Below are 27,587 nucleotides of genomic sequence, written 5' to 3'. Positions count from 1 at the left end.
TACAACATTCTACTACGACAAAGGCTCTGGGCTCAAGCGGAGAGTTGCTTGGTAACCGTCAGAAGTCGCAGAACCTCATTAATATTCATAAGCCGAGTCATCATTCGCCAGCTGACATCCGCCCACACACTAGCGTCAGCTCTGCAGCGAATCAGGAAGGCTTACCGGGCGAACCTCGCTTTGCGTAATTAATATTCATGAGCTACGCCTTCGCCGTAGTAGGGTTCGTAACGTCGCTCCAGGGAGGAGTGAGAGCTACGTGATGTGGCGCTGCGCGCTTCCTGTCTGCGTAGAGCCGAGAGATCCCCATCTACCCCCGGACTCCACTGCAGCTTCTGTCCCCGTTGTCGGACGGTCAAAAACCCACAGATTTCCCCATCATGGCTGTGAACCTGAGCAAAAACGGCCCAGCTCTTACCGCGGCCTATAAGGAGGTGGTGGATGAGAAGTCAGAGACTAACTGGTGAGTAGTGACTCAAGGGTTGTGTCTCTGTTACACTAACTGACATCCTCATGTTTAGCATGTTAGCGGCTCCTTTGCCATTTTAGTCGCCCTGCTTGTATTTATCACAACATAAATTCTCATTTGAATCAATGAAGTAACCGTTTATCACTGCACTTTATCCGCGTGCCCTCATCCATTCACAAAAACACTGAATCTTCCAGAAATGATTTTCTCCCAGTAATACGCTTTTGCTCTCTGGCCAACGGTGAAAGTTTATATGAAATGATGCACATGCTTTGACCTCAGTGCAGTGTTGCTTTGCTTTGCATGCTTGCATGTATGAGATCATAAGCATCCCAACTTCTGGAGAATTTGGGGTTAGAGAAGTGTACTCATGTTGAACCACTCCTACCTCCTTATTTTCCTGTAGTTTTTGTCCATATATGGCTGCAGGGGTTGACAAACCCTGCCTACTATTTGTGACTCAATTTACATGCAATCTCATTGTAATCTTGTAATCAAAAATAATTGCTATTTGTTGTCAGAATGTTGCCTCAAAAGTGTGAGTGTCAATGCCAATTGTGGTATAGAAAACAGTTATAGACTTCCTCTGTCTTGCACAAGTGGTGTCTGGTCGTATGGAAATGATATTAATGTTTGACAGGTTGACACCAGACCAAAGTCCTGTAGCTTTGCACCTTGAAGTGTAAGTGAGTTTCGGTTTCAAGAGTTGGAAATGAGGACGGGATTCGTTGGATGCTCTTGAGGGAAAGCTGTTTGAGTTGGGTCATGAACGCTTCAGAAATGAAGAGTGATTATAAATGACCTACATTAATTACACTTATCATCCTACCCAGAGATCTGACATCATTTGAGAAAAATCGCACAAATACAGACACTCGAGAATAACATGTACATTGCCGTTCAAAATGGAATTCTTTTAATTACTTTTAATCATTTTATTTAACAGGGATGCATTAATATGATTTAAAAGTGACAGTAAAGACATTTATAATGTTAGAAGATTCAACATATTCATAATTTTAACAAAATAATAAGCCATGATAAGAAGAAATGTTTCTGAGCATTAAATCAGCATACTGGAGTAATGATACTGAAAATCCAGTGTTGCATCACAGGAATAAAGTGCACTTTAAAAATATATTAAAATATATATTTCTTAATATTACTATTTTACTGTGTTTTTGCAGATCTCAGTGAGCATAAGATACTTCTTTCAAAAATCTCTGTAGTTGTTTTTTTTTCTTCTCATTTATCTGCCACTTCTTGTCGCTTTAGATTTATGCTGTAATTTGGTGTGTTTTGTACTTTTTTGGCTTCTTAAACATGGACTACATCATATTGTGCTGATGTACCAGTAAAAAGAGGTCTTACTTCCTCTCAAAAATTTACCTTTTTTTTTTTTTATATCTATTTTTCTGTCATTCAATTTTATTAATTTATCTGTAGTTGGGATTTTAAACTCTACATTTTAACCCATATAATTCCAAAAATAAACGAGGCTTTTTACCAAAAAAATGAAAAGTTGTCAAATGATTTAGAAATCTTTGTTTCGATTGTTCCTTTGGTACATTTTTAAATCTTGCTGGATTACATATAAACATCAAATCAAACTCTTGTGTTTATAATATACAGAATTTTGTAATTACAAAAGTAGAAGCATTTTCATTGTTGACTTACTGTTGGATTATTGAACCTCACCGTTGGTTCTCGCTGGTCTGTATGATATTGGCATTTAAAAAATAAAAACAACCTGTCAAGCACTACTTGAGAATTTGCTGAGAGATATTGCATCTGCTTGTTTGCTATTAAAGAGGGTATTTTGACAGACAAAATGTTACAAAATCAACAGTTTAGACGTGTCGTCATAAATCTCCGGAAGGAACAGGCTCGACCTACATCTATTAAAGAAGCAGGTTTGTCTTAACAATTGTGACTTTCATTTCCATATCAAACCACAACAGAGCGTGAATGTCACAGGATGATCTGACCTGAGAGATCTTCTAGAAATAAGACTGCTGCAGTTCTTATTCCTCATTAAAGCACTTCCTATTTCAGACTTCTGTTGACTTGGGCTCTGTGTTTCAAAGAGGAAGTTGACAGCTTCCTTGCTGTACCAAGTGTCTTTGTTTAGAGAGAATCAGGACTGAGTTCTCACACAGACTGCCACCTTAGTATCTACTTCATATTAGTTTCAGAGTTTAGTTTTTTTGCTGTGATGCTTTTCAGTTTGCATTCTGCTGATGTCAGGCAACAACTGTATTTTAGTATAATAAATATACTAATATTAATATTTTGAATTAGTTTTTATTTTTAGATTTTCGTTTTTATTTTACTTTTAGCTAAAATATTTGTGATTTTTAGTTTTTAGTATGTCTGTAAAGTTTTTATTTTATTAAGTTTTAATATTTATTTATTTTAAAGTTTTAGTTTTTAAATATAGTTTTTATTTATTTTTAATTTGAGTTGTTTTAGAGCAAGATAAAATAAATAAAAATGAGAAATGTTGCCTTGGCAGCTGACATGAGTTTTAAGGTTTTTTTGTGTATTTTTTTTTATTGCAAGTAACATATTTTTTCGGATTTGATTTTTATTTAGTAACCCTGGTCAACATTTGGCCTAATTAACTTTGATGGTGCTGTTTTACAGAATTTCTTCTTTTTAGGTCTTAAGTTAAATGGATCATCCAAAAATTGTAAAAAAAAAAAAAAAAAAAAAGTAAACTTTTACACACCCTCATTTTCTTCCAAAACTGTACGAGTTTCTTCCTTATGTGGAAGATAAAAGAAGATATTTTGAGAGTTTTTTTTGTCCATGAGGTCAATGGGCTCCCAATATTGCATGATTACCAACGTTCTTTAAAATATCTTCTTTTATGTTCCGTAGAAGAAAGAATCTTATACAGGATTGGAACGACATGAGGGTGAATAATGATGACAGGAAGTACATTTTTTGGTGAACCCTCCCTTTAAGATTTGGGAAGTTTGATATTGGAACAGAAATATGAACTAAAATCACAATGGTTACTAAACAGATAAGATAGAAGTCTGATTTACTGGCCAAACTGGTTTGATTTCCAGGTAATGCAAGAACTGATAAAAACACATAGCTTCAATAAGTCACTTTAGATAAAAGCTTGTGCCAAATATATGAATTCAAATGCATGTGTTGTAATGTTATAACTTGCTCCACCTCAAAAAATGACTTTCCTTTCTGACTGACATCACAGATCCAATCAGTTCCTGATGGATAAGAACTCTCACCCTATTTTATTTTTCTTTCAAAATGCTGATTTACTTGAAAATGCATTAGATTATGGAAGTAAAATTGCTTGTGGACGGCGTTTCATGAATGCCAGAGCCGTGTTGCCCTCAGTCTTCAGTGACCTGGCTGTTTAATGCTTATGTAATGCATTTGATGTCCCTGCAGGGCTCTCTTCACCTATGAGGGAAACACCAATGACATCAGGCTGGCAGAGAAAGGAGGTGGGTGGTCTTGATCATGTGGAGACTCATTTAGTGAATTACAGTTGTTTACATTAGTATCATGTGGTATGTAGCGTGTAAGAAAGTGTTTAAAGCAAACTGTGTCAGAGTACGTCCATCTTCAGCCTGCTGCGAGTGTTTTGAGGTGGCAAACTGAGAATGAACATTGATTTTAACCTTAGTAAAAGAATGTTATGTGCTAAAATCACTAATGCACAGCCTCTGTGTTAATAACACATCACTGCAACAGTGAAATGATAAAAGACTCCAATGAATACTAAAAATCTTTATTAATCATAGTATCTTTTTTTTTATAGATTAATATACTATTAAGTAATAAATTGGGATTCCAAAACTTTTCTTGTAAGCGCTTTGACATGAAATATTTATATGAAGTATCGCAAGAGTATTTTCTGTTAATATTTAAATAACCCTGGCCTAATTAAAAGTCACTGGTTTTAACTGGTTTCAGCTCATCATGCAAAATCGGCATATGATGTTTGCATTCCCGAGTCAGGTTGGGACCCAGTGGAACATAAGCTTTTAATATATATATGGTAATCTACTATGCTCAGTTTCTTTTCATTTATTTTGAACAGACAGTAGTGCAAATTTAAAAAATTCCATCTAGATGTGAAAATACTAAATATTATTACATGTTATATATATATAAAATCTGTTTTGTTTTCATTGTGAGTGTACACAAATAAAAGTAGACCTTTATACAGTGATTATTAATAAGACAATAAGTGTTTAAAGTTGATTCTGCTGGTATAAGGAAACAGTTGAAGTGATCGCGCCACACACACACATGTTCGTTTTTGTGAAAAGTGGGGACATCCCATAGGCGTAATGGTTTTTATAGTGTACTTACTGTATGTGCTATTGCCCTACACCAATCCTACACCTAAACCTACCCCTTACAGGAGACTGTGCATTTCAACTTTCCCCAAAAACCTCATTCTGTATGATTTATAAGCGTTTTGAAAAGTGGGGACATGGGTCAATGTCCTGAGATGTGACCTTCACCTTGTAATACCTATGTCATACCTTTGTCATTATACAAATCTATGTCCTGACTTTTCACAAAAACGCACACACACACAAAACACATCAGTTCCAACATTGCTAACTTCACAGCGCAGTTGGTACTTTATCAAAATAAAATACAGTGCGCCAAACATCAGCACACGCGCCTCTGTGTCACCGTTGGAACGCGACTGAAGTACAAAGCCTGTCATTTACATAATAAATAATAGTTTAGCATTCAGATACGTTACATCGCAAATATGGAAATATTATGGGATATTTGGATTTGTGCCGAATGAGAGAGGTAGGATACTCGAGCACAAAGCTCCATTTTGCAAACAGTTGAGTGCGCAAGCCTTTAAAGTATATTCCCTTGTCAGTCTATGTGAGAGACCCATTCAGAATCAGCACATGGTCACTGTCTAGGGGGCTTTGTTTTCAAGTGCGCAACTCATGGCATTCGCTGTTCTTCTGCTGGCGGTTATCAAACAGTGCTGCATTACTGCGGGCGCCCCCTTCTGGATTGGGGGTGAATTGCCTGTATTCGTCGTAAGGCCTCATGCACCGAACCGAGACACCCGTACCGTGACGGTTCGGTACGAATACATGTACCGTGCCACCCCTAAAATATATATATATATATATGTGTATATGTGTGTATGTGTGTATATATGTGTGAGTGTATATATGTCCTTCCGTCTCGCAGCGAGAAAGTCTCAGTCTAAACAGGATCAGATGGCTGCAGACATGTTGGAGACCAGGACGCGACGAGTGGAAGTTGACAAAGTCTGGCGCTACGCCACTCCACTCCTTCGTGCTCCAGACGCTCCGCCGCTGAAGGGGACCATGGAATCTGTTCTGTCCAGCCTCAGGAATACTGAGAAGTGCCTGAGTAGAGACCCTGAGAGAGCTAAGGTGTACGAAGCTAAAATACAGAAGCTCCTTGACTCAGGGTATGTTGTCAGGGTACCACCAGAAGGCCAGCAGGTAGACGAGGAGTCGTGGTTCATACCACATCGTGCACCATAACGGCAAGCCGTCTTCTGTGGATTAGTTGCAGATTATCGAAATCCAGACATGCTTGATGCATCTTAGTATGCTTCTTGAAGTGCCTTGGTCGACGTGACGTACCGGTACCTCCATGGGGTGGCCACCCAAGATACCAATAAAGAATCCTTAGATTACAAGTGTGCAGAAGCGCTCATCTTGAGCCAATGTCAGAAGGATTCCTTCCCAGAGGAGTTCAAGGCTTTAAAATCAGGGAACCAGGTGCCCGCAGCCAGACGTCTGAACATGCTTGCACCTGAGTTCGACCCCGAGTTTAGTCTAATTCGTGTGGGAGGTAGGCTACGGCAATTGGATAGCTTCAGTGAAGCTGAGATACATACAGTGGTTCTAGATCCCCACCATCAGATGACTAGACTCATCATAAGGCACTTTGACAAGCGTCTTCTCCATTCAGGCCCTGATAGGGTCTTCGCAGAGCTACGTCGCCATTTCTGGGTTCTAAGGGGCAGGCAAGCCATCAAGCGACACCAGAGAGAGTGCATAAAGTGCCAGAAGTGGAGAGCTAAGCTGACTCTACCTATTATGGCTGACTTGCCCTCAGCTCGTCTGCGATTATACCAACCCCCCATCTTCTCTACCGGAGTCGACTGCTTCAGGCCCTTCGTGGTCAAGATTGGCCTTCGCACAGATAAGCGATGGGGCGTCATCTTCAAGTGTCTGACGACCAGATGCATTCACCTCGACCTGCTCAACAGCATCGACACCGATGCATTCTTACTGGCATTAAGGCTAGGGGTGGCACGGTACATGTATTCGTACCGAACCGTCACGGTACGGGCGTCTCGGTTCGGTGCATGAGGACTTACGACGAATACAGGCAATTCACCCCCAATCCAGAAGGGCGCCCGCAGTAATGCAGTGCTGTTTGATAACCGCCAGCAGAAGAACAGCGAATGCGTGAGTTGCGCACTTGAAAACAAAGCCCCCTAGAGAGTGACCATGTGCTGATTCTGAACGCGTCTCTCACATAGACTGACAAGGGAGTATACTTAAAAGGCTTGCGCACTCAACTGTTTGCAAAATGGGGCTTTGTGCTCGTGTATCCTACCTCTCTCATTCGGCACAAATCCAAATATGCCATAATATTTCCATATTTTCGATGTAACATATCTGAATGCTAAACTATTATTTATTATGTAAATGATAGGCTTTGTACTTCAGTCGTGTTCCAACGGTGACACAGAGGCGCGCGCGCTGATGTTTGGCTCACTGTATTTTATTTTGATAAAGTACCAACTGTGCTGTCAAGTTAGCAATGCTGGAGCTGATGTGTTTTGTGTGTGTGTTTCCTTATACCAGCAGAATCAACTCCAAACACTTATTGTCTTATTAATAATCACTGTATAAAGGTCTGCTTTTATTTGTGTACACTCACAATGAAAACAAAACAGATTTTATATATATAACATTTAATAATATTTAGTATTTTCACATCTAGATGGAAAAACATGTCATTTGCACTACTGTCTGTTCAAAATAAATGAAAAGAAACTGTGACCCCGAACCGAGGTACGTACCGAACCGTGACATCTGTGTACCGTGCCACCCCTAGTGCTGAGCGGTATGACCAAAAATTTATATCACGGTATTTTTCAAAATTATATGACTGTATTAATTTTTTTTTCATGCATAACCGGGTGTTAACCACATTTTCTACTGATTGAGAGGAAAAACTGCAGTAGATTGACTTAGAATGCCCTATTTTACTGTCATGATAAAATTCCACACTAAATAGTGACTAAACACAACTCGTTAATACATGAGTCACTCTCATTTATAATCGTGACATCGTCTGATAAAATCAACATGCATCTAACGTTACACTAAAGAGCGGCTATGCAGCACACTGCCTGCGTCTGAGTAACAAACTAAAAAATAAACAAAAAAAAGTGCATAATATTAACAGACGAACTATGCTCATATTTATAATCCCAAACAGTCAGTTAGCGGCAAGTGCTTGGAAACGCTGTTTTGTACTCCTTTACTGACGAGTCTGTTGCGGTACGGCCAACTGAATGCAGTGCTTCTCTGCCGCTCGCTGCACAGAACAGATGCAGAGAGAGGCGACAGTGTGCCAGGAGTCAGATCTCGCGCTTGCGGGGCAGCACTGGTGACCTCTTCCAACTGAACCATAGCTAAGGTTTATCCAAAAATGTCGCTAGGTTTGTCAGTTTGTATGTTCTATGGAAAAAAAATGCTAAAAGGGTCTGAAAGTTGCTAAATATAGTGCTAAAATCGCGCTCGTGTGGGTGTGAGATGCGGGAGCTGATGGCAGCGGGCGGTGGATATTGTGAATGAGTTCTTCTGTGTCATCACGTTCTACAGCTTCAGAACTCTCACGCTTAGTAACACATACAGCTGTGTCCTCGCCACAATGCAATAGTGAAAATAGACCCCTCTCAAACAGTGTTGCGTTCCGAACGTTATTTAAGTATCACCGGTATTGCGGTATTTTAAAAATTCATATCATGAGAAAAATAAACACCGGTATTCGGTATGAACCAGTATACCGCCCAGCACTAGCCACCCCTAATATATATATATATATATATATATATATAATTTATAAGGACATATGATCCAAGAATTAGCAATATCAACTCTAAAATTGATTTGAACTTAACAGTCCAACAACATAATTATTATGAATGTTTTCAGAAAATAGATATTCCTTTTCCTTGCAGAAACTTTTACTTTCAAATGAAAAAAAAAGAAATGAAATGGTTCATCACTAGGTGTGCATATTCATGTATATCAGCAAAATTCAGCCCTGAAAGTGTGTGTGAGATATGGGACAGAGGCTAAATGTATTTTTTAAAAGTATTTTGAGACAAATCTAACTCCTAGATCAAAAAAGTCTGCATAACATCATGTCTAAAGCCTCCGTTGATACCTGGGTCAAAATGCAAACGGTGTATCTGGCTCGCCCAGTTCAATTTTACAGTCGTATTTATTGTTTTATATAGTTATTTAAATTATCTTAAAGATTTTGCATCAAAACTTGAGTTCATTAGTGATTGTAGTAGGATAGCATCATGATTTTTTTTTGTTTTCTGTGAATGTGTATTATGTGTGTGTTTTCAGATGGTGGTCTGGAGGAGTTGGTCGAGGAGCTGAACAGCGGGAAGGTGATGTACGCTTTCTGCCGTGTTAAAGACCCCAACTCCGGCCTTCCCAAATACGTCCTCATCAACTGGGTGGGTTTTTCATTCCTTCTGTAACTGATCACATTGGTTTTGTTTCTTGACTGTATAGAACCACAGAGGTGCCCTTAGGATTTACTGACCATATTGCCCTAGTGCCTCTGTCAAATGTCAAATATGAATCAGATTAGCTCCTGTTCACCAAATCTGATATAAAAAATTCATCAGGACTAAACAGCATGATGGTATATTTTATTTATTCACACGATTATCTTAAAACGGGTACTGCCACTTGGTTATTTGATATATAAATTATTTTTTACTGTTATATAACTATATTGGGATAAATGCCATTACCATAATGTAAAATAAATATGATAATGTTTTGGTCATTTGCCACCCTTAACATGTATGTTTGCAGCCATGTTTTGTTCAAGTTTACAGGTATTGACATTTCTTTTTTCATTTTTTTTCAGACCGGTGAGGGTGTTAAAGATTCCAGAAAAGGCCAGTGTGCGAACCATGTGAGCTCCATGGCCAACTTCCTTAAGGTAACTGTACTAATCTGTTCTTCTTTTCAGTGTGAGTATTGTGAACAGTGTGTTTGGTTGTGTGATTGAGTTAACAGTCTGTGAACTCTGACTATGACTCACAGCGCGGCTAGACGCTCACAACAGGATATGACATCATGGGCTATATCCAGATACATTTGGTTTGGCTTTGTTGGTAGTTATGCAGAGCATAACAACATCCGACCACAAGCTCTCACTGTGTCTAAAAAAGAATTATGGCTGTCCAAATTTAAAGCAGAAATTAACTTTCCCATTAAGGGGTGATATTTACCAATTGAAATTGATTTCTAGCAGCTTTTTTACCTTTTATAATGGGATTTTTAACTTTAATTAAATGTATGCGTCTTTCATGCTAAATTCTTAAATTGAATCAATCAGAATAATACACTATGGGTCTGAAATCAGTATCAATAAAATCCATCTTTGCACTAGAGACAGACTTGTTTAATGCAGCTCAGAGGCATTTACACTGCGATTTTACATTTTCATTAGTAAGGTTATGAGATTATTATTTTTTTAAATAAAATTGGTAATGTAGAAATATGGAAAAAACAAAACTTACATAAATTTTTTTAATATGAAACAAACAGCTGATTATTCAGAAATGAAGCAAGTAACTATTCACACATGCGTCGTTGAATAATTCACCTAACCTATTTGTTTAAAACTTCTGTGTTCTGCTGTGGCTTCGGTTGGAACTGTTGGCAAAATACAGATAAAACTGATAGTATTTTGTCTAAAATGTAAATTAATATTAACACTTAATTTTAACTTGCTGTTTATTAGAAGCTGGGTGATGCATCAAATATTAACCATAATTATCATGATAATCACTATAAAATTACAGAATATCATTAATTAAATTACAGTATATCATTAAAGTACAGTAACCCCCAAAGTAGCGCAATGACCATATCCCATAGCAAAACTCAAAATATGTAATTTCCATAGCTACCTAAAATACATATTTTATGGTCACCATTTAGCAGATTGTTCATAAACACAGCTAAAAGGCTTCCTACCAGTGGCCATCCTTCACAAAACATAACATCTACCACAGTTTTTATAGGTAGAATGCAAAATGTTTCAATACAAGCATTTCAGTCAAATGTAATTAATGCAATATTTTGTGGGGGGAAAAAAAATGGGGATTTGGCAGCCCTGCATCCGACACAAGCTGCTTCCAAAGTGATTTAAGGGTGCTTTCACACTGGCGCTTTTGGTGCGCACCCGGGTTTGATTGACGTCAGAGTTCGGTTCGTTTGGATGATGTGAACACTGTTTCTGTTTTCCGTACCCGAGTCCGCTTAAAAACGGTGGTCTGGGGTACAGTTCATGTGAACTCCGATACGGTTCGCTGCTGATGTGAACGCAATCGTACCAAATCGCGGAAGTGAACTGCTATTAATGCCGTATTATTTGATAAAAATGTAGGTTTGTGTGTGTTTCACTCACTTTTCTGACGAGCGTGACTGTCGCGCTGCAAGCAGAAAGCTGTATATTTCATTTCTGTTCGCTTTCAGCGTTCTTTAGAGCATTTGCAGTACATTTGTAAGACAGACGAAAGTGCTTTATGCACTGAAGCTTTGTAAACAAAATGAACTGTTCAAAAACTTAAATGTATAAAAATGCAGAGAACAATCTTATGCATTTTGCCACCTTCTCCTGCGCAAACGAACCGCGATTTGGACCCAAATAAAATAATATGAATGCAGTCCAGCGGGGGGCGGAGCAATCGAACTCTGGTTCGAACCAGGCAATCGAACCAAGTGTGAAAGCACCCTTACTCCGCATATTGATAGCAGCTTACTGATGCACGAAAATTATATTCAACATTAAAATGTTGGTGGGAGCAGGCGGTAGTGGTCAGAAATTGGGAGTAGGCCTATCATGATGACAACTTTTTGTTGTGTGATATACTGCCCCAGAAATAATTGCGATAAGCGATATTATTGTCATTTTAAAGACCATTTTATGCCACTGAATATATAATCAGAATGTAACTGCATAATAATGTGAGAAGGCTTTCATTTCACTTCCAAATGACAACAAACGTTTAATTTTTAAGAATATTTAGATCATGAAAACTAAACATCAACATATTAGATACTTTTAAAAAACTTGAATAAATAGTAAATAAACAAACAAACAAACAAAAAGTGCAAAGTAACAAGTAGAAAAAAAGAAAAATGGACAAAGAACTTTTGTTTTTCTCTGACCTTGTTTTCTCTGTAAATTAAGGGTGCACACTATTGCTGAAAAACTCAATCCCTACTTAGCAGTCAGATGTCCGTATGCACAAAGGCACAGATCCCTAAACAAGGCCATATCTGCAGATGAAACTTCTTTTGTAGAAGCTTTTTTTCAAATATGAACTAGCACCTTGTGACTACACCACGTTATGTGTGAGAAGCTGCAAAAGACACAGGCGCAAGTGGAATGCAAAAAACAAAAGACATTCATTTTTAAGTAAATATAATGGGCGATATATATTGTGCGATAAGTCGATATATTGATTATTGCGACAGGCCTAATTGGGAGCAGGATTAAGAAAACAGTCCCACGCAGGGCTTTAATATAAAAATGCACTCAATGAATGTCGATTATAGAAAGCAAAAATCCCAGGCCGGACGCATTTAAGGTCCAAAAAGAGAACATGTCCGGGGTAAAGAGGACGTATGGTCCACTACTTTTATGCTGTATTGGATAGGAGAGTAGAGAAGTGACAGGAGAGTATTGGGCGGAGAGAGAGGAGTGGGATCGGCAAAGGACCTCAAGATGGGAATCGAGATCGGGTTGCCGCGAGCACAGTTGCGCTATACGTCGGCGCACTAACCGCAAGGCTGTCAGCCCTGACGAATATCGAATATTGTTGAAAATTAAGATTAATGTGCCAAAGACCGCACCAATCACTGGTTTCACTCCACCTTCTCCACCTTTATGTCTCTCGAGTAGTACAAAGCGTAACTCGTCATTATCAAAATGTCGAAAACAAGCAATGTGGGTGTGAAAGAAGAATTACTCCCCAAAAAGTCAGGACACAGAGCATGTCTTAAATCAGAAACCAGCAAAAGAAAATCACCTTTTTCTAGAGCAAAAACAAAAATATTGTTAAAATTTCAAAAGATACATCGAGATATCGAATCTTAGGTATATCGGCCAACCCTTCTGTTTATTGAACTTTTTAACATTTTTGTATTTTTTTTTTTTTGCCCTTATATCTTCAATTTCTGGTGCATTTGTATCAATTTTATTAGCATTTTGGCAACCTTTTAAGTAGACTAAATGATTGGAGAAGACCACTAAACGACCACTAGAGAGAAGTCTGTTGTTTTCACTAAAAGATCAGTTTGATTAAATAAATAAATGATGGTCAAAAAATGTTGAACGCGTACAGATGCATTTAAAAAATTAAATGCGTTGAACTTCCTTATGCGGAATTAGATAAAAATCAACCCCTTGGACATTAAAGTACTTGAAGTAATTGTTTTAGAGACGATGAAAGAGAAAAGATGTTTGAATCAAGATTCCTGTTTATTTGAGCCAATCTCTTGCTTGCATCAGACGCATTGGTGTAAACAGGGAAATGGGTGGAGGCATCCTCTTCTCATTAGAAGGTGTTTGTTTGTTTTGTAGTCCTCCTAAGCTAGCTGTTTTCAGTAAGAGCTTACGGAAGTGTGTGCGTGGGCATGTTTCGCTTGAAATCTGTGAATCTTGATGCTTCCGTCTGATGGTTTCGTACGCATGTTTAAATTGAGTTTTGAGAATGTGAATGTGTGTGGGACTAAAAAAACTGACGGCACTGTTTCTGCAGGGAGCTCACGTGACTATAAACGCACGGGCGGAGGAGGACGCGGAGCCTGAAGCCATCATGCAGAAAGTGGCCAAAGCCTCAGGAGCCAACTACAGCTTTCACAAAGAATCCAATCGCTTCAGAGACAGCGGGCCGCAGGGGCCTGTGGTCAGTTCACACACACACACACACACATACCTTGCCCATAATGCAACAGAGTAGTGTCCAGTGCAGTTTTTATTTCTAGTCCTTGAACGTACAAACATTACCGTTCAAAAGTTTGGGGTCCGTAATTGTTTTGTTTTGATTTTTGTTTTTTAGTCATTTTTTGGCAATAAGGACATTGGTAACACTTTACAATAAAGTTCATAAGTTAACATGAACTAAGAATACTCAACTACAGCATTTAGTAATAGTTAATTTTAATTTCAGGATTTGCTAATGCATATTAAAATCGCAAGTTGTGCTTGTTATCATTAGTTACTGCACTGTGAACTAACATGAACAAACAATGAACGACTGTATTTTTATTAACTAACATTAACAAAGCTTAATAAATACTCTCTTAAATGTAGCGTTCACTGTTCATTCATGTTAATTAATACATTAATGTTAATGAATGACACCTTTATTGTAAAGTGTTACCAGGACATTCATAATGTCAGAATAAATTTCAATTTCCAGAAAAATATCATGCAGCACAACTGTTTTCAACATTGATAGTAATAAGAACTGTATCTTGAGCAACAAATCAGCATATTAGGATGATTTCTGAAGGATCACGTGACATTGAAAACTGGAGTAATGATGCTGAAAATTCAACTTTGCATCACAGAAATAAATTACATTTTATAATATTTTAAAATCGAAAACAGTACTTTTAAATTGAAATAATATTTCACAATTGGTCAAATAACTGTAGTTTTGGTAAGTATAAGAGACTTTTGGTAAGCATAAGAACATTTTCAAATCCTCAAAACAAGTTAAATCCAAACTTTTGAACAGTAGTGTTCATTCATCTTGGACAACAGGACTTTAATTGCTCTTTGGATACAAAATGTATTACGTTCATGTACCCTGTTCTCACACAGTTGTTAGATAATCATAACAGAGGTCATTTACATAAAGAAGTCTTAAAGGTACAGTAGCCAATCACTATTACTAACATTATTGTGAGTTCATGAGTTGTGCATGTTTTCTTCAGAAGATGTAATCATCCAGTTTGGCTTTTACATTGGTTACACTGCTTTTTTTGTTTTGTTTTTTAAACCTTTGCTAAGTTTAGTTTGTGGTCAGCAGCAGAAGGCATCAGAAAGGTCTTATGAGGGCACAGCGGTGCCAGGGTCAGTGCCAATATGCTGCTTGTTTATCTCAAACACTCTTTCAGAGTGCTGCGTCAGGAATTTCACAGGGAATGAGCCAGAATGCTCGGAATGTGGAAACTGTTATGGTGGTTTGGAATAATTTCTCTGCTGAGCTCCAAATGTACCCGCAAACTGCAGTTGAGTCCTTTATCTATAGTACATTGTGAATACATAAATTTAACAACAATAAATTTTGATGTATTTTCATATATTGGTATGCTTGAGGTTAGTCGTTTTCAAGTCTTGTTTTGAGTATAATCAGGCCCACATGGAATCTGCACCCGCAGGACTACAGAGAAAGCTGTGGGAGATCCCCCACCCTCTTGCATGGGTGTTTATTAAATATTCTGGCTAATTTGCTTATGCTTTTAGCTATAGGAGTGTCATACTCTCAGCTCTTTTTTTTATTTTTACACATTCTGTTTTTGATTCCACAGAACTTTTCCGCTAAAATCAGCACAGAAAACGCAAAGTCTAAATATCCTGTCTGGGCTTTGTCATAATTTACCACTCATTGTTTTTCCATATAGGGATCTGTTTACCAGAAGACTAACGCCATGTCTGAAATCAAGAAAACCAACAAAGACACTTTCTGGGCCCAAGCAGAGGTAATACAGCATACATGCTTCTAAGTTGCAAAATGGTGTGTTTCCTAGGACAAAATAAGCATTTTAATGCAGTTCTCAAACCTTTTGGCTGCGTGATTCCCCATGATCCACAACAATGTTCAGCTTTCTGCTTTATGGATTTTGATTCTGAATAAGGATTAAGGATAAGAACTTAAAATATATTTACTCACGAATTCTACCCATTTAAAATATGTTCAAGCTTGGCATATCTAAAAATGTATATTCATTAAAAAAAATTTTTTTTTAAATGCTTATGTAGTTATAAGGGTCTTAATTTACATGATTTTTCCAGGTGAAGAAATCACACTTTTATAATTAGGCTACCTCATTCATCCAGGTTTTTTCTAGATCATGTGAATCCTGTTTCTTCAAAGAATAAAAAGTTGTTGATGTGGTGGATGTGTCCTAATTTAAATTCAGTCATCTTGAGGCCACCTTAGAAGTTTGCTCAGGCCCCCTGATTGAGAACCATTGTTTTAACATTTTGTTTAATTATATTTATTTACAGACTCTAGAGAATCAAGATTAATTTGCAGATACAGTGTCAAGAAGATAAATTATGAATCATATATCTAGTTCAGTCATGAAACTCTAGATTGCACAGGCTCATTTACATGCAGTCTGCTGGCAGTCACGTAATTTAGTACATGGTACAAGCAGATTGACCCTGCAGATTCTGCAGCCCATGAGATTGCTTGCTCAACATTTAAATAGGCTGGTTCAGTATTTGCTGAAATCTGGTCCTGCAGCATCTATTTGAGATCCTCTGAAACCCTCCACCTCCCCCAGCACCACCTGTCTAGATCTGCTACTGGGTTTATGTATGCATATTCATGCAGCAGCAGCAGTATATCTTACGTGCTTTCAGCAGCATGTCTGAGTATTTATTGGCCATACTTGCTCTGCAGCAGCAGCGTTTAGCAGATCTAGTGCACCAAGGCCAAATACATTAACATTGTCATATACATTACCATGTCTACACTTTTGAGTTGTTATGATTGATTGAGTCTGTCTTTGTTTTGCTTAATGCTTTTGTCTCTTTTGCAGAAAGATGAGGAGAAGCGTCTTCAGGAGGAGAAGAGAAGGATGGCAGACGAGAGGCAGTGGCTAGAGAAAGAGAGGAAGGACAGAGAGGTTAAGGAGGCAGACTTACGGGAAAAGAGAGCAAAAGAGAGGGCGTCACAGATAGATGATCAAAGGTCAGAAACATTTGAACAAATAAACATCTTGTGCATTCAAGTGTCCTTAAGGGATAGTCCACCCAAAAATGAAAATTTTGGAAACAGTTTTGGTTCCTTCTATTGACAAAAATTGAATTAATTAATTGCATTGGCCTGAAACTGTTTGGTTACCATCAATTTTTTAAATATCTTCTTTTGTGTTTAGCAGAATGACATGAGTAAATGATGACCGGATTTTCATTTCATTTTGGATGGATTATCAATGAGATCACCAACAGTCAAACTGTCATTTTTAAAATTCGATTTAAACCATGTTGCTATTTGATGTAAGGTCATCTGCCAACTGGATAGCGCCTGCTGAGTGTTAATTTTAAACCTCATGTGTTTGTGTTATAGGAAGTACCAGCAGCAGCAGGAGGTAGAAAATCGAGGCCAGCAGAAACAGCAATGGGTGAGCGACATGCGCACACACACGCTCACACACACGCGCGCACACACCTGTGCGGTTATTTAAATCCACATATCACCACTCTGGACATGTTCTGACATAGTTCCTGTAGAGAAGCCACAATATGTTTAAAGCCTTCATACTAGCACAAAAATACACTGAACTATTTTTTCTTCTTTGTTGCAAACATGTGCATGTAAATTTTGTAAAATATCAAGAAAATTACCGGTCAAATCAAAGAGTTTAGAATTACTAACCCTTTGAAACCACTTTTAAATATTAAAATAATATCTCATCCATTTTGCAGTTTATTGGGCTACAAATCATCCATTTAGACAGGAAGGGACTGTTTGATCAGTTGTAAAGCATTTTTGTTTTTTGAGATGTTAATGGCAGATAATCATTATTCTGAGAACAAAGGAAAATTTATAGGTTTCTATTTTCTATGTTCTATTTTCAGATTACACCATGTTACTTTATCACTCTTACAAACAGTCTGGTGCACTTGTTGCCACGTAAATATATTTACATTGGCATAAGCACAATAGCAAACCTGTATTGGTTGGCAAAATTCTACTATTGTATGTCATACTGGCCAACGCTAATGTGTGTACAGTGACAACAAATACTTCCCTTTTGCTAGCATAGTGTGGTTATGTGTACTCGCTCTTCTTTAGTTATCATCTTAACACTTCTATCTGCACATAGATAATCTTAAACCACATTTCCAAAATAAATTCTTGACAGCCCAGCGAGATGCTGTGACACAAATAAGTGAAATGAAGACAATCTGTGGTTTTGTATTTAGGCCATATGCAACAGGGCACACTGCCACACATATACAGTTCACACCGGTCTCAGGGCCCGATCTGGAAGGGCCACAACTGATTGAATCCAAGATCATGGTTGTGATTACCAACCTACCTTGATAGCATGCTCTGTGGCTTAGCATCTCAACAGGTGTTGATACACAGCCCTTATTTATGAGATGAACCTTGTGAACTGCGTATATAAGCAGCTGCCTTATATATACTTTGTACTGTAAATGAACAATTTAAAATATTTCACATTGGCAGCAACTCTATGCATAACGTTCCTTACAAAAATGAAAATTACCCCATGATTTACTTCTTTTAGATGAGTAGAATCTGAGTTATATTAAAAAATGCCCTGGCTCTTCAAAGCTTTAGAATTGCAGTTGGTGGTCAAGATTTTGAAGCCTAAAAAAGCGCATCCATCCATCATAAAAATACTCCACACGGCACTGGGGTTTAATAAAGGCCTTCTGAAGCAAATTGATATGCTTGAGTAAGAAAGACATCCATATTTAAATCTTTAGAAACTGCTAGCTTCCGCTAACTTTCGTACTCGTGTTCATGAGAAAGTGGCGTTCCAGCATTCAATTTGCCGTGCTTCTACATTTGTGTTTTTGTCTAATACGTTTTTGCTGCAAATCAAAGTAATATTGTAATGTTGTGATTTCACATTGTAGCTGGTTGGTCTCTAACGAAGATGTTTTCTTTTTTTTTTTAAACCAATGGGAAAAATGCTTCTAGTACCAGGGCCACTGAAAAAGTGGGTGGGTGAAATAGTTAATTTTAGTTAGGTTGTTGTTGTCATCTGTACCTTTTTGAATTGAATGTTTTAGGTATATTTATATATTCAACATTTCTCTCGTTTGCCATCTTGGGTGGATTTTTCTCTGAGCTTTCACTTCTGCTCTAGAATTTGGCCAAAATAAGACGCATATGATTCCTTCAAATGCAGCTAACTAGGTTTTGTAATAGAATGAAGTGTGTGAGAGTCAAAGTGTGCTGATGTCCATCAGGAGGAGGTGGAGGAGGAGAGGAAGCAGCCAGTACAGAAACCCTTTAAACGCGGAGAGTCGGTGGAAAAAGCCAACGTGAGTGAGAGGAAGCATCAAACGGACAACAGGACTCTTTCAACTTTCTTATAACCTTCTAACTCTTTTACAGTGTGGCTGTGTCCTCTACTGCTGACTCAGTTTTTTTCTTTCTTTCTCTTCCCCTTCTCTAAACTTGCCTTACTTGGCAAACTGCGGTGGCTCAAATGAATGTCTGTTTTATCATTATGCCTCAATGCCTTGAACAGGCTTGTGCTTTATTTCTCTCTCTCTCTCTCTCTCTCTCTGACTTAAACCCAGTTTATAAATGCAATGGTTTCAGATTTATCAATACAGTGTTCATAGTATGCACTCCCTCGGTGTATGTACTTTTGAGTATGAAGTAGTAGTACTTGGCAAAATGTTATCAAATTACATATAGACATAGGATATCAGAGAACTGTCTCAACCATTGAACATGTTGTGTACAGTATTAGCCTCAAAAAGCATGCATGATCCAATGATAACATCCATACATCATCCAGGCACTTTTGTCAGTATTTTAAACATGCATACAGTAAGATGGACATGCAATTTGAGATTCAGTCTTTTTGTTTTGCTCTATTTTTCCTCTTTCAGTATAACCACTTACTTTGTATCTCTAGCTCTTATATTCTGAAAAGACACCTTGTACTGCCATCAGTGTTATCAGTCATGATACTTGATGTAGTAATGGCTACTGTGTGTGTATATTTGTAACAGGAAGCCGCAGCTCTTGTCTCCCAGCGCTCCGTTAATCCCAGAGAAATGTTCAAACAGAGAGAGATGGGCATCAACCCTGCTAACACAGACAATGCTCAGTCCAGTCCAAAACCAGGTACCGTTCATCTATACATACATACACACACTATATAAATTTTTAAATGTTATATTTATATATTATATTTAATATAAATTTAAATTCATAGTCAAATATATTTAGAAATATAATGAATAATTTCATTAATTATTTACTATTATATACCGTACTATTTTATAATAGTTTTTATGTATATTTATTTATATATGAAAAGTTAATTTGCAAAGACAGATAACCCCCAATTTTTAACAATTCCAATTAATCTCAATCAAACTGCAGTTGGGTTATTTTGATTAGGTTAAAAAAAATAAAAATACAGCTAACTAACACAATAAAAACAATATTTTTGAAAAATGTATTGTTTAGCATTTTTAGTTATCTGTTTTTGCAAATAAACTCTTCTTATATATACGTTATGTGGATTTATAAAAGTACATCAATGTTTATTTATATAGTAACAAATAAATAAGTATATTGGGGTCTGTGAGATTAAGCGTGTTATACTCACCAAAGCTGCATTTATTTGATCAGAAATATAGTAAAATATTATTGAAATATTACAAATTAAGAATGTTATTGAAATATTGTATTTATTATTATGATGACAAAGCTGAATTTTAAGCTGCCATTACTTTTGATCAAATTTAATGCATCCTTGCGGAATCAAATATTTAATTTCTTAAAAATAAATAAAAATAAAAACATTTACTGACCCCAAACTTTTGAACACTTTTTTTTGAATAACAGTATATAAACAGTAGTGTGTAAATCTCTACGAATATGAAAACTATAGAGTATGCGTGAAAATGTAGATGATTTGCCAGTATAATTTAGTGGTTATAAATCTCAAGGTTTATATCTCATGAGGATCATAAATAACAAATCCAGTCTGATCCCAAATGTGCACATTAGCAGTATGCTGATGTCCTGATGAGATCTCTACAAGCACAATTTACAGATGCCACATTATTTGCATGCTATATTTAGCTTCCCCTTTTGCTATGTGGGTCATGTTTCGTGTAGTGAATGTGTTCAAACATGTTTAAAGAATGGCCTTGTCTGTGAATTAGAAGGTGTTTTCTTGTGCATGCAGTAACTAACTCCTGATTGTTTAATGTTTTGTGGTATTTTCCCATTCTCCGGGCATTTCAACCCTGTTCGTCCGTCTGAAATTCGACACTGTCATTAAACAGCCTGCAGTTCTTCTGTCTAAAACGATGTTCGTAGTCTGTTCTGCTGTGTATAACTCCGTCAGCCATCTGTCAGCTTGGGTTTCTCTCTGTCGTTCTCTGTTCTGTGTGTCTCAGGGCGGTTGAACAGCCCTTTTCTGCCCAAGCAGTCATGTGACCCAGAGCCATCTCGCTCTCCCTTGCGTCAGGCCTCACCTTTACGAGCCAGAGGTACACAAACACACACCTTATCATTCTTTCCTTATCGCTCACTTGGAAAGGTTTGGTGTGTCGTCCATCTCCATGCTCACACACACTTTCACTCTCTATTCTTTGTGTGGTGTTTTCATGTATCTCAACTAACATCTAACCGCTCACACGTTCCTCATGCTTGCTGTCAAATTCTGCCGTGCACCTCAAAATAAACGGGATTTCCAGGATGCTGTTTGCTGTGTGTGTGTGAACACTGTGTGTTTGCTTTGTGCACTTAAAGGAGCAGTTCACCTAAAAATGAATTTCAAAGTCTTCTGAAGTGTGAGGAACAGATTGTCATTATTAAGATTAAGATCACATTTCTAATCTGCAGTGAGCTGTTGATAGCTGTGTTTTGAATGAGTGAGTTGAATTAAATATATATATATATATATATATATATATATATATATATATATATATATATATATATATGTGTGAACAAATCATTCTACTGAAAGAATCATTTGTTCATGAGATGGGCATCTCTGCTTTTCTCAGGTCATATGGACCATTGTTATGATGCTTTTATTGCGCATTTTTGTTATTTTGGTGCTTAAAAGCAGTTGAATAGCTGGACATTTCTTTAGAATTTCTCCTTTTGTGTTACATTGAAGAAAGAAAGTCATACGAGTTTGGAACGACAGTGTGTGAGTGTGAGTAAATGATAACAGAATTTTTTGGTGAACTGTGTCTTTAATGAATTAATCAGCTCAAAATAAGGCCTGAGCGTTATTGTGGTACACTACTGTTCAAAAGTTTGGGATTAGATTATTAAGATTTTTCTCTTAAGTCTCTTATGCTGATCAAGCCTGCATTTATCAAAAATACAATAAGAACAGTTATTCTATTTAAAATGAATGTTTTCTATATGAATTTAAAATAGCTGTTTTCTGTTGTACTTTATTTTGTAAAGCTTTACTATGTAAAGCTGAATTTTCAGTCTTCAGTGTCACGATCCTACAGAAATCATTCTAATATGCTGATTTGAAGCTTAAGAAATGTTACTATTATTATAATAGTTGAAAACAGTTGTGCTGCTCAGTGTTTGTGCTATGCTTTGATAAATAGAAAGTTTAAAAGAACAGCATTAATTTGAACATTTTTCATAATTTAAAAGTCTTTACTGTCACTTTTGATCAATTTAATGCATCTTTGATCAGTAAAAGTATTGATTTCTTTCAGGGGAAAAAACTGACCCAAAATTTTGGACAGTAATTTATATGCCACAGAACATTTTTATATACGATCACATTTATACTGCAGTGCTGTAGAGTCTACTTGGCTTTAAATGTAGAATGCTATTTTGATACTTTTTTTTATTGTTACTTTTAAATCATTTGAAGCATTTGCACTGATTTACACGTTATTAATAATCTGGTCTTTTGCTTTTCATCAATCAAGTTCCAAATCGAAAGTAAAATAATCAAATGGCATGATCTTTTGTAAATATTTGTGAAGTATTTAGTGCAGTCTATTATTAAAAAAATGCTTTACTAATTTATTATTTGTTATTTTTGGGTGGAATTCCCAGCAAAAATAACTATATTGTGATCTATAGTTACTATCATATAAAATCACACATAGCATGACATATTTTGGTCATGTAGCTCTCAAACTCTGACTCTACACACCTGCGGTTTGTCCGAATACAAATTTTGTTACCATGCATGTGTGTGTCCATGAGTTTCCATGCATGTGTGTGTGTGTGTTTTGAGTAGAGCCCAGTTTTGAGGAACAACCCAGATCTCAGTATGTGGAACCAGAGCCAGAACCCGAGCCAGAGTATGAAGGTGGGATTCACACACACACACACATTATCAGCTCCTTTCATTTGTGTTACATTATCCCATCTCACGCTCATATTATCATCATCAATCAATCAACTGGTTGTCAGCACCGCCTTGTGGAGAATGTGTGCTATTACAGGACCCATAGCAAATGATTTCTCTCGTCTCCTTTTCTTTCATGTCACAGATGTACAAGCGGTCGCTGATAATTATGAAATGCCCGTAGAACAAAAGCAGCCACAATATGAAGCAGTAGTGGAACAAGAAGCCATCTATGAGGATCCAGCACCGGTATGAACTGGTTCTGAATAACGACAGCAGTTACAGCAAAAATCATCTCTAAAGAGCTTTTGATTGGACAGTATTTTGTGTCATTGTTATTGTTCGTCTGTTTTTCTAGAAGTGATAGATAGCACATTTTAAATGTGTATATTTTTAGGAACTTATTTTAGCATATGCCAGATGAGCTCAAACTAATATGTATGAACCAAAAGCCATAAAATTTTCATATTTTTATTTCATGATGTCTTTCGGGGGATGTGAGGCGTGTTTGATTTGAATGTGCTGGTTCTTGAATGTTTATCAGGTGGAGGAGAAGAACACGTATGAGACGACAGATGATCGCGGTGTCTGCGCCAGGGCTCTGTATGACTACCAAGCTGGTGTGTATTGATTATGCATGATAAACAGTGCATTCTGAATATGCATAGAGATGCACATTCCTTTCACACTATTCTCTTCTGCTTTGCCATCTGCATTTGTACTAATTCTGCTATTACTGAAATCATCACAGCATGAATTCTCAGTCATGCTTTTAAGAAAATCAGATCAAAATCAGATTTAGGCCAGTGTGTGTGTGTTTAATCACTCAAAAAAATGCATATTCCTATTTGGATTTGGATACTGCATTAACGTTATTGGTTAACATGTTTGCATCACATACGTAAACAAAATAAGTTTTGTATGAGTGAAGTGACGTGGTAACCCATGCTTGGAATTTGTCCTCTACATCCAAGTGCACACACACAGCTGTGGGTGAGTAGTGAACACTCACCTGGAGCAGTGGGCAGCAGTTTTTGCTGCTACTTCAGTCATGGGTATTGAAGGTGGAAGAGAGTGCTGTTCATTCACTCCCCCACCTACATTTCCTGTCGGTATTGAGAACTGAACCCATGAACTTCAGGTTACAAGTTTGACGCTCTACCATTAGACTACAACTGCCCCCAGAATTAATATGTGAAAAGGTCAAATTCTTGGAGAGTTTATTGCAAGACTGCAGGTTTTTCTTAACTAATCACTGCAAATCTGGTTTGTTCAGTTCATTTATTAGAATTTTTGATATTGGAATTATTGTAAATATAAATAGTTTTCTAGTCAGAAATTGGACATGAATGGCCTCTCAAGTCATATTTAAAAACTGGGACTTTTTGAGATCATTTGGAAATGAAATGAAATCCAAAAATGAAAATTACCCCACGATTTACTTGCCCTCAAGTCATCCCAGGTGTATTATTTTTCAGACCAATACAATCAGAGTTATATTAAAAAATGTCCTGATTCTTCCAAGATTTATAATGGCAGTGAATGGCCCCTCTCTTGTGAACGCGTGTACCACAGTTAGCGGAAGCTAGAGATTACAGTTTATAAAGTTTCAAATATTCAATTCATGTTTATTTGTATAGCACTTTTCACGATACAAATCGTTGCAAAGCAGCTTTACAGAAAATGTTAAGTTTCTACATTATATTTAGGAGTAGGTTATTTATGACAGAAATGTACAGTAAAAATCATGCAGTTAGTTACAGATTGCATGCAATTAAACTTAGAGCAAAATTCGGTAGTTTTGTATGTTGTTCCAGGGTTAAAGAAGCTTTGACTGAATGGTTCTTCTGTGGCATCACTGTTAAGAAGCTTTTAAGCACCTTTATGGATTTATGCACTTTTTTTGGGCTACAAAATCTCGACACCTATTCACTACTGTTATAAAGCTTGAAAGAGCCAGGACATTTTTTAATATAACTCTGATTGTATTCGTTTAAAAGAAGAAAGTCATATACACCTAGGATAGCTTGAGGGTGAGTAAATTATGGGGTAATTTTAATTCTAGTTCACCCAAAAACGTAAACTCTGTCATTAATTACTCGCCCTCATGTCGTTCCAAACCTGTAAAACCTTCGTTCATCTTCGGAACACAAATTAAGATCCTCCATAGACCGCAAGGGCACAGAAACGTAGCAAGGACATCATTAAAATAGTCCATGTGGCATCAGTGGTTCAACCGTAAATTTACGAAGCTACGAGAATACTTTCTGTGCGCAAAGAAAACAATAATAACGTAAGTTATTCAACAATTCTTGTCCCCGCCAGTTTGGAGAGCACCCCAGAATGTTATTGTTGTTTTCTTTGTGCACAAAAAGTATTGTCGTAGGTTTGTAAATTGTGCGTTGATCGTGGTAGGACCCTTGCTGTCTGTGGAGGGTCGGAAAGCTCTCAGATTTGATAAAAAATATCCCAATTTGTGTTCCGAAGATGAACGAAGGTCTTACAGGTTTGGAACGACATGAGGGTGAGTAATTAATGACAGAGTTTACGTTTTTGGGTGAACTATCCCTTTAAGGCTGCCTAACATCTACATTGCTTTCTTGTGTCATCACAGTCATGTACATATGTAAATTTATATTTTGGTGCAAATTGTATATTGAAAACTGTGTTTATATAGTTATCAACGAATGGGATGCTACATTTTATTCAAAACCTGCTGGATATTGACTAAATGTCTTTTGGCTGGGATTTCCCCAAAAACAGGCAAAAATGAACTAACGAATGAGCTGACCTTCATGATTCCTATTCTTTCTGACAACAAAGTGAACAAAGCACTTGAATATTACATACTCATAATTACAGCTTCAGGAGTGGGAAGTACACTGTAAAAAGTGATAAGTTGACAACTTCAAAAAATTGAGGAAACCCGTTGCCTTAATTTTTAAGTAAATGATAATTAAAAAAATAAGTGAAGTGAATTATCAAGTTCACTTAACTTTGTTTTAAAATTATTATTTACTTAATTTTAAGGCAACGGGTTTCAGTGTACGTGTTCAGTGTAAGTTCAGTGTTCAGTGTAAGTTAAGTCAGTGTACTTTACTAATTCTGCTAAACTTTAGTGTCAAAACAGAAGCAGACTTTGGCTTTTTATGTCATTTTACTCATTTAATCTGTGATCTGATCTGCTTTATGTGTGTCTTCTCAGCTGATGACACAGAGATCTCGTTTGACCCAGATGACATCATCACCGGCATCGAGATGATTGATGAAGGCTGGTGGCGAGGATACAGTCCGGAGGGCCACTTCGGCATGTTCCCGGCAAATTACGTGGAACTTATCTAACGCAGCTCAACATCTCCCCCTCCCTCATCAGAGTCGGACTGAATTCATTTGCCCCGCGTAGATTTAAATCTCTGGTATATTTGATTGAAGACTAAAACTAAAATCACGGACCAAAAGAGTGATGATCATGTGATCGGGGGTGTTTCAACTGATATTTCATACTGTATTGATAGTTTTTGTTGTTAATTTTATTTCATTTCAAGCTATAATTTTATAAAACAATTGATTTTGAGTATGCAGGCAGACGGCTCAAAAGCAGCCACCTAAAATTGCTGTTCGTGCAGGAATTCTGGGAAACTTCATTGTTGGATAAGTGCTGTGGTGACATTCCTGTGACATGCAAAGATCCTTTTGAGACTGAACCTTTTCTTAGTGTATTTGAAGACATTCCTTTTGAACATTTCAACGCTAGTCATTACATTGGTACAGATGTTTGTAGTAGTCGGTCCTGTTTTGCCTTAGTTTTTGCCTTCTTTTCTCCACAAGACCGAGTGTGACTGCCTTGCTTTCTTGAGGAACATTTGCTGCAGTGAAGTTTGCTGAGGTCAGACTGAAATCGATCGACGAGACGAGTTTATTTGCTGTGTTCTATACGGCACGTGTTTTAAATCCAGAAAGCAGCTTCGGTTGTCGAATGTTCCGGTTCTTGATATTAGGCTCGCAGTGAGAACAGTGGGAAGTTACTCTAAGACCGCAGCTTTTCCCGTCTGCTCAGAACTGTGGAGAATATTAATACTGTGATTTTTTTTTAGGTTTCAGGGAGCCATCATTCTCTCATCATCTTGCCTTTGGGTCACAGCTGGGATCTGGATTGCGTTTAGATGCCGAGGCTGAAAGAGAAAGATCATGTCAGGTTTATTTAGACCCTTGCATTTTTACCAGTCATCCACTTTATTGTCAGTGCTGTGCCAATATGAGAGTGAGGGGAGAAGTGTTTTTGAGGAAATGTTTGAGGTTTCGTTTTTAACAAACCCGTGTGGAAAAACATCAAACATCTCCGAGTCATTCAGCTGTGCTGTAGTTCCTCCCGAGAGCTCATTGTGAATATCTTAACAAGTCTGGACAACGTTGTAACTTCAATTAAAAGAATAAATAAAGAGTTTTAAGACTGA

At 37.2% G+C, this 27,587-nt stretch overlaps 1 protein-coding gene across 6 annotated transcripts; it reads left to right on the top strand.

Annotated features, from left to right (window-relative positions):
* Positions 1 to 220: 220 nt before the first annotated feature.
* dbnlb (drebrin-like b) lies at positions 221 to 27,587 on the top strand. 6 transcript variants are annotated; one of them, XM_058784992.1, is made up of 15 exons: positions 221 to 463; positions 3,896 to 3,951; positions 9,133 to 9,245; positions 9,668 to 9,742; positions 13,578 to 13,724; positions 15,451 to 15,528; positions 16,597 to 16,748; positions 17,127 to 17,181; positions 19,010 to 19,081; positions 19,784 to 19,898; positions 21,188 to 21,280; positions 23,023 to 23,094; positions 23,279 to 23,382; positions 23,678 to 23,753; positions 26,339 to 27,587. In XM_058784992.1, the coding sequence occupies exons 1-15, from the start codon at positions 381 to 383 to the stop codon at positions 26,473 to 26,475; spliced, it is 1,428 nt and encodes a 475-aa protein (XP_058640975.1). In that variant the 5' UTR covers positions 221 to 380; the 3' UTR covers positions 26,476 to 27,587. The 6 variants fall into 6 exon arrangements, with proteins under 6 accessions (XP_058640975.1, XP_058640977.1, XP_058640976.1 ...); XM_058784991.1 differs by having other exon boundaries at positions 223 to 463; positions 19,007 to 19,081; XM_058784994.1 differs by lacking the exon at positions 19,010 to 19,081.

This window comes from Onychostoma macrolepis, chromosome 08, assembly GCF_012432095.1.
Source record: "Onychostoma macrolepis isolate SWU-2019 chromosome 08, ASM1243209v1, whole genome shotgun sequence".
In the NCBI taxonomy this organism is placed as follows: Eukaryota; Metazoa; Chordata; class Actinopteri; order Cypriniformes; family Cyprinidae; genus Onychostoma; species Onychostoma macrolepis.
The sequence above is the reverse complement of the archived record's forward strand: the minus strand, read 5'-3'. Positions and strand labels throughout refer to the sequence as shown.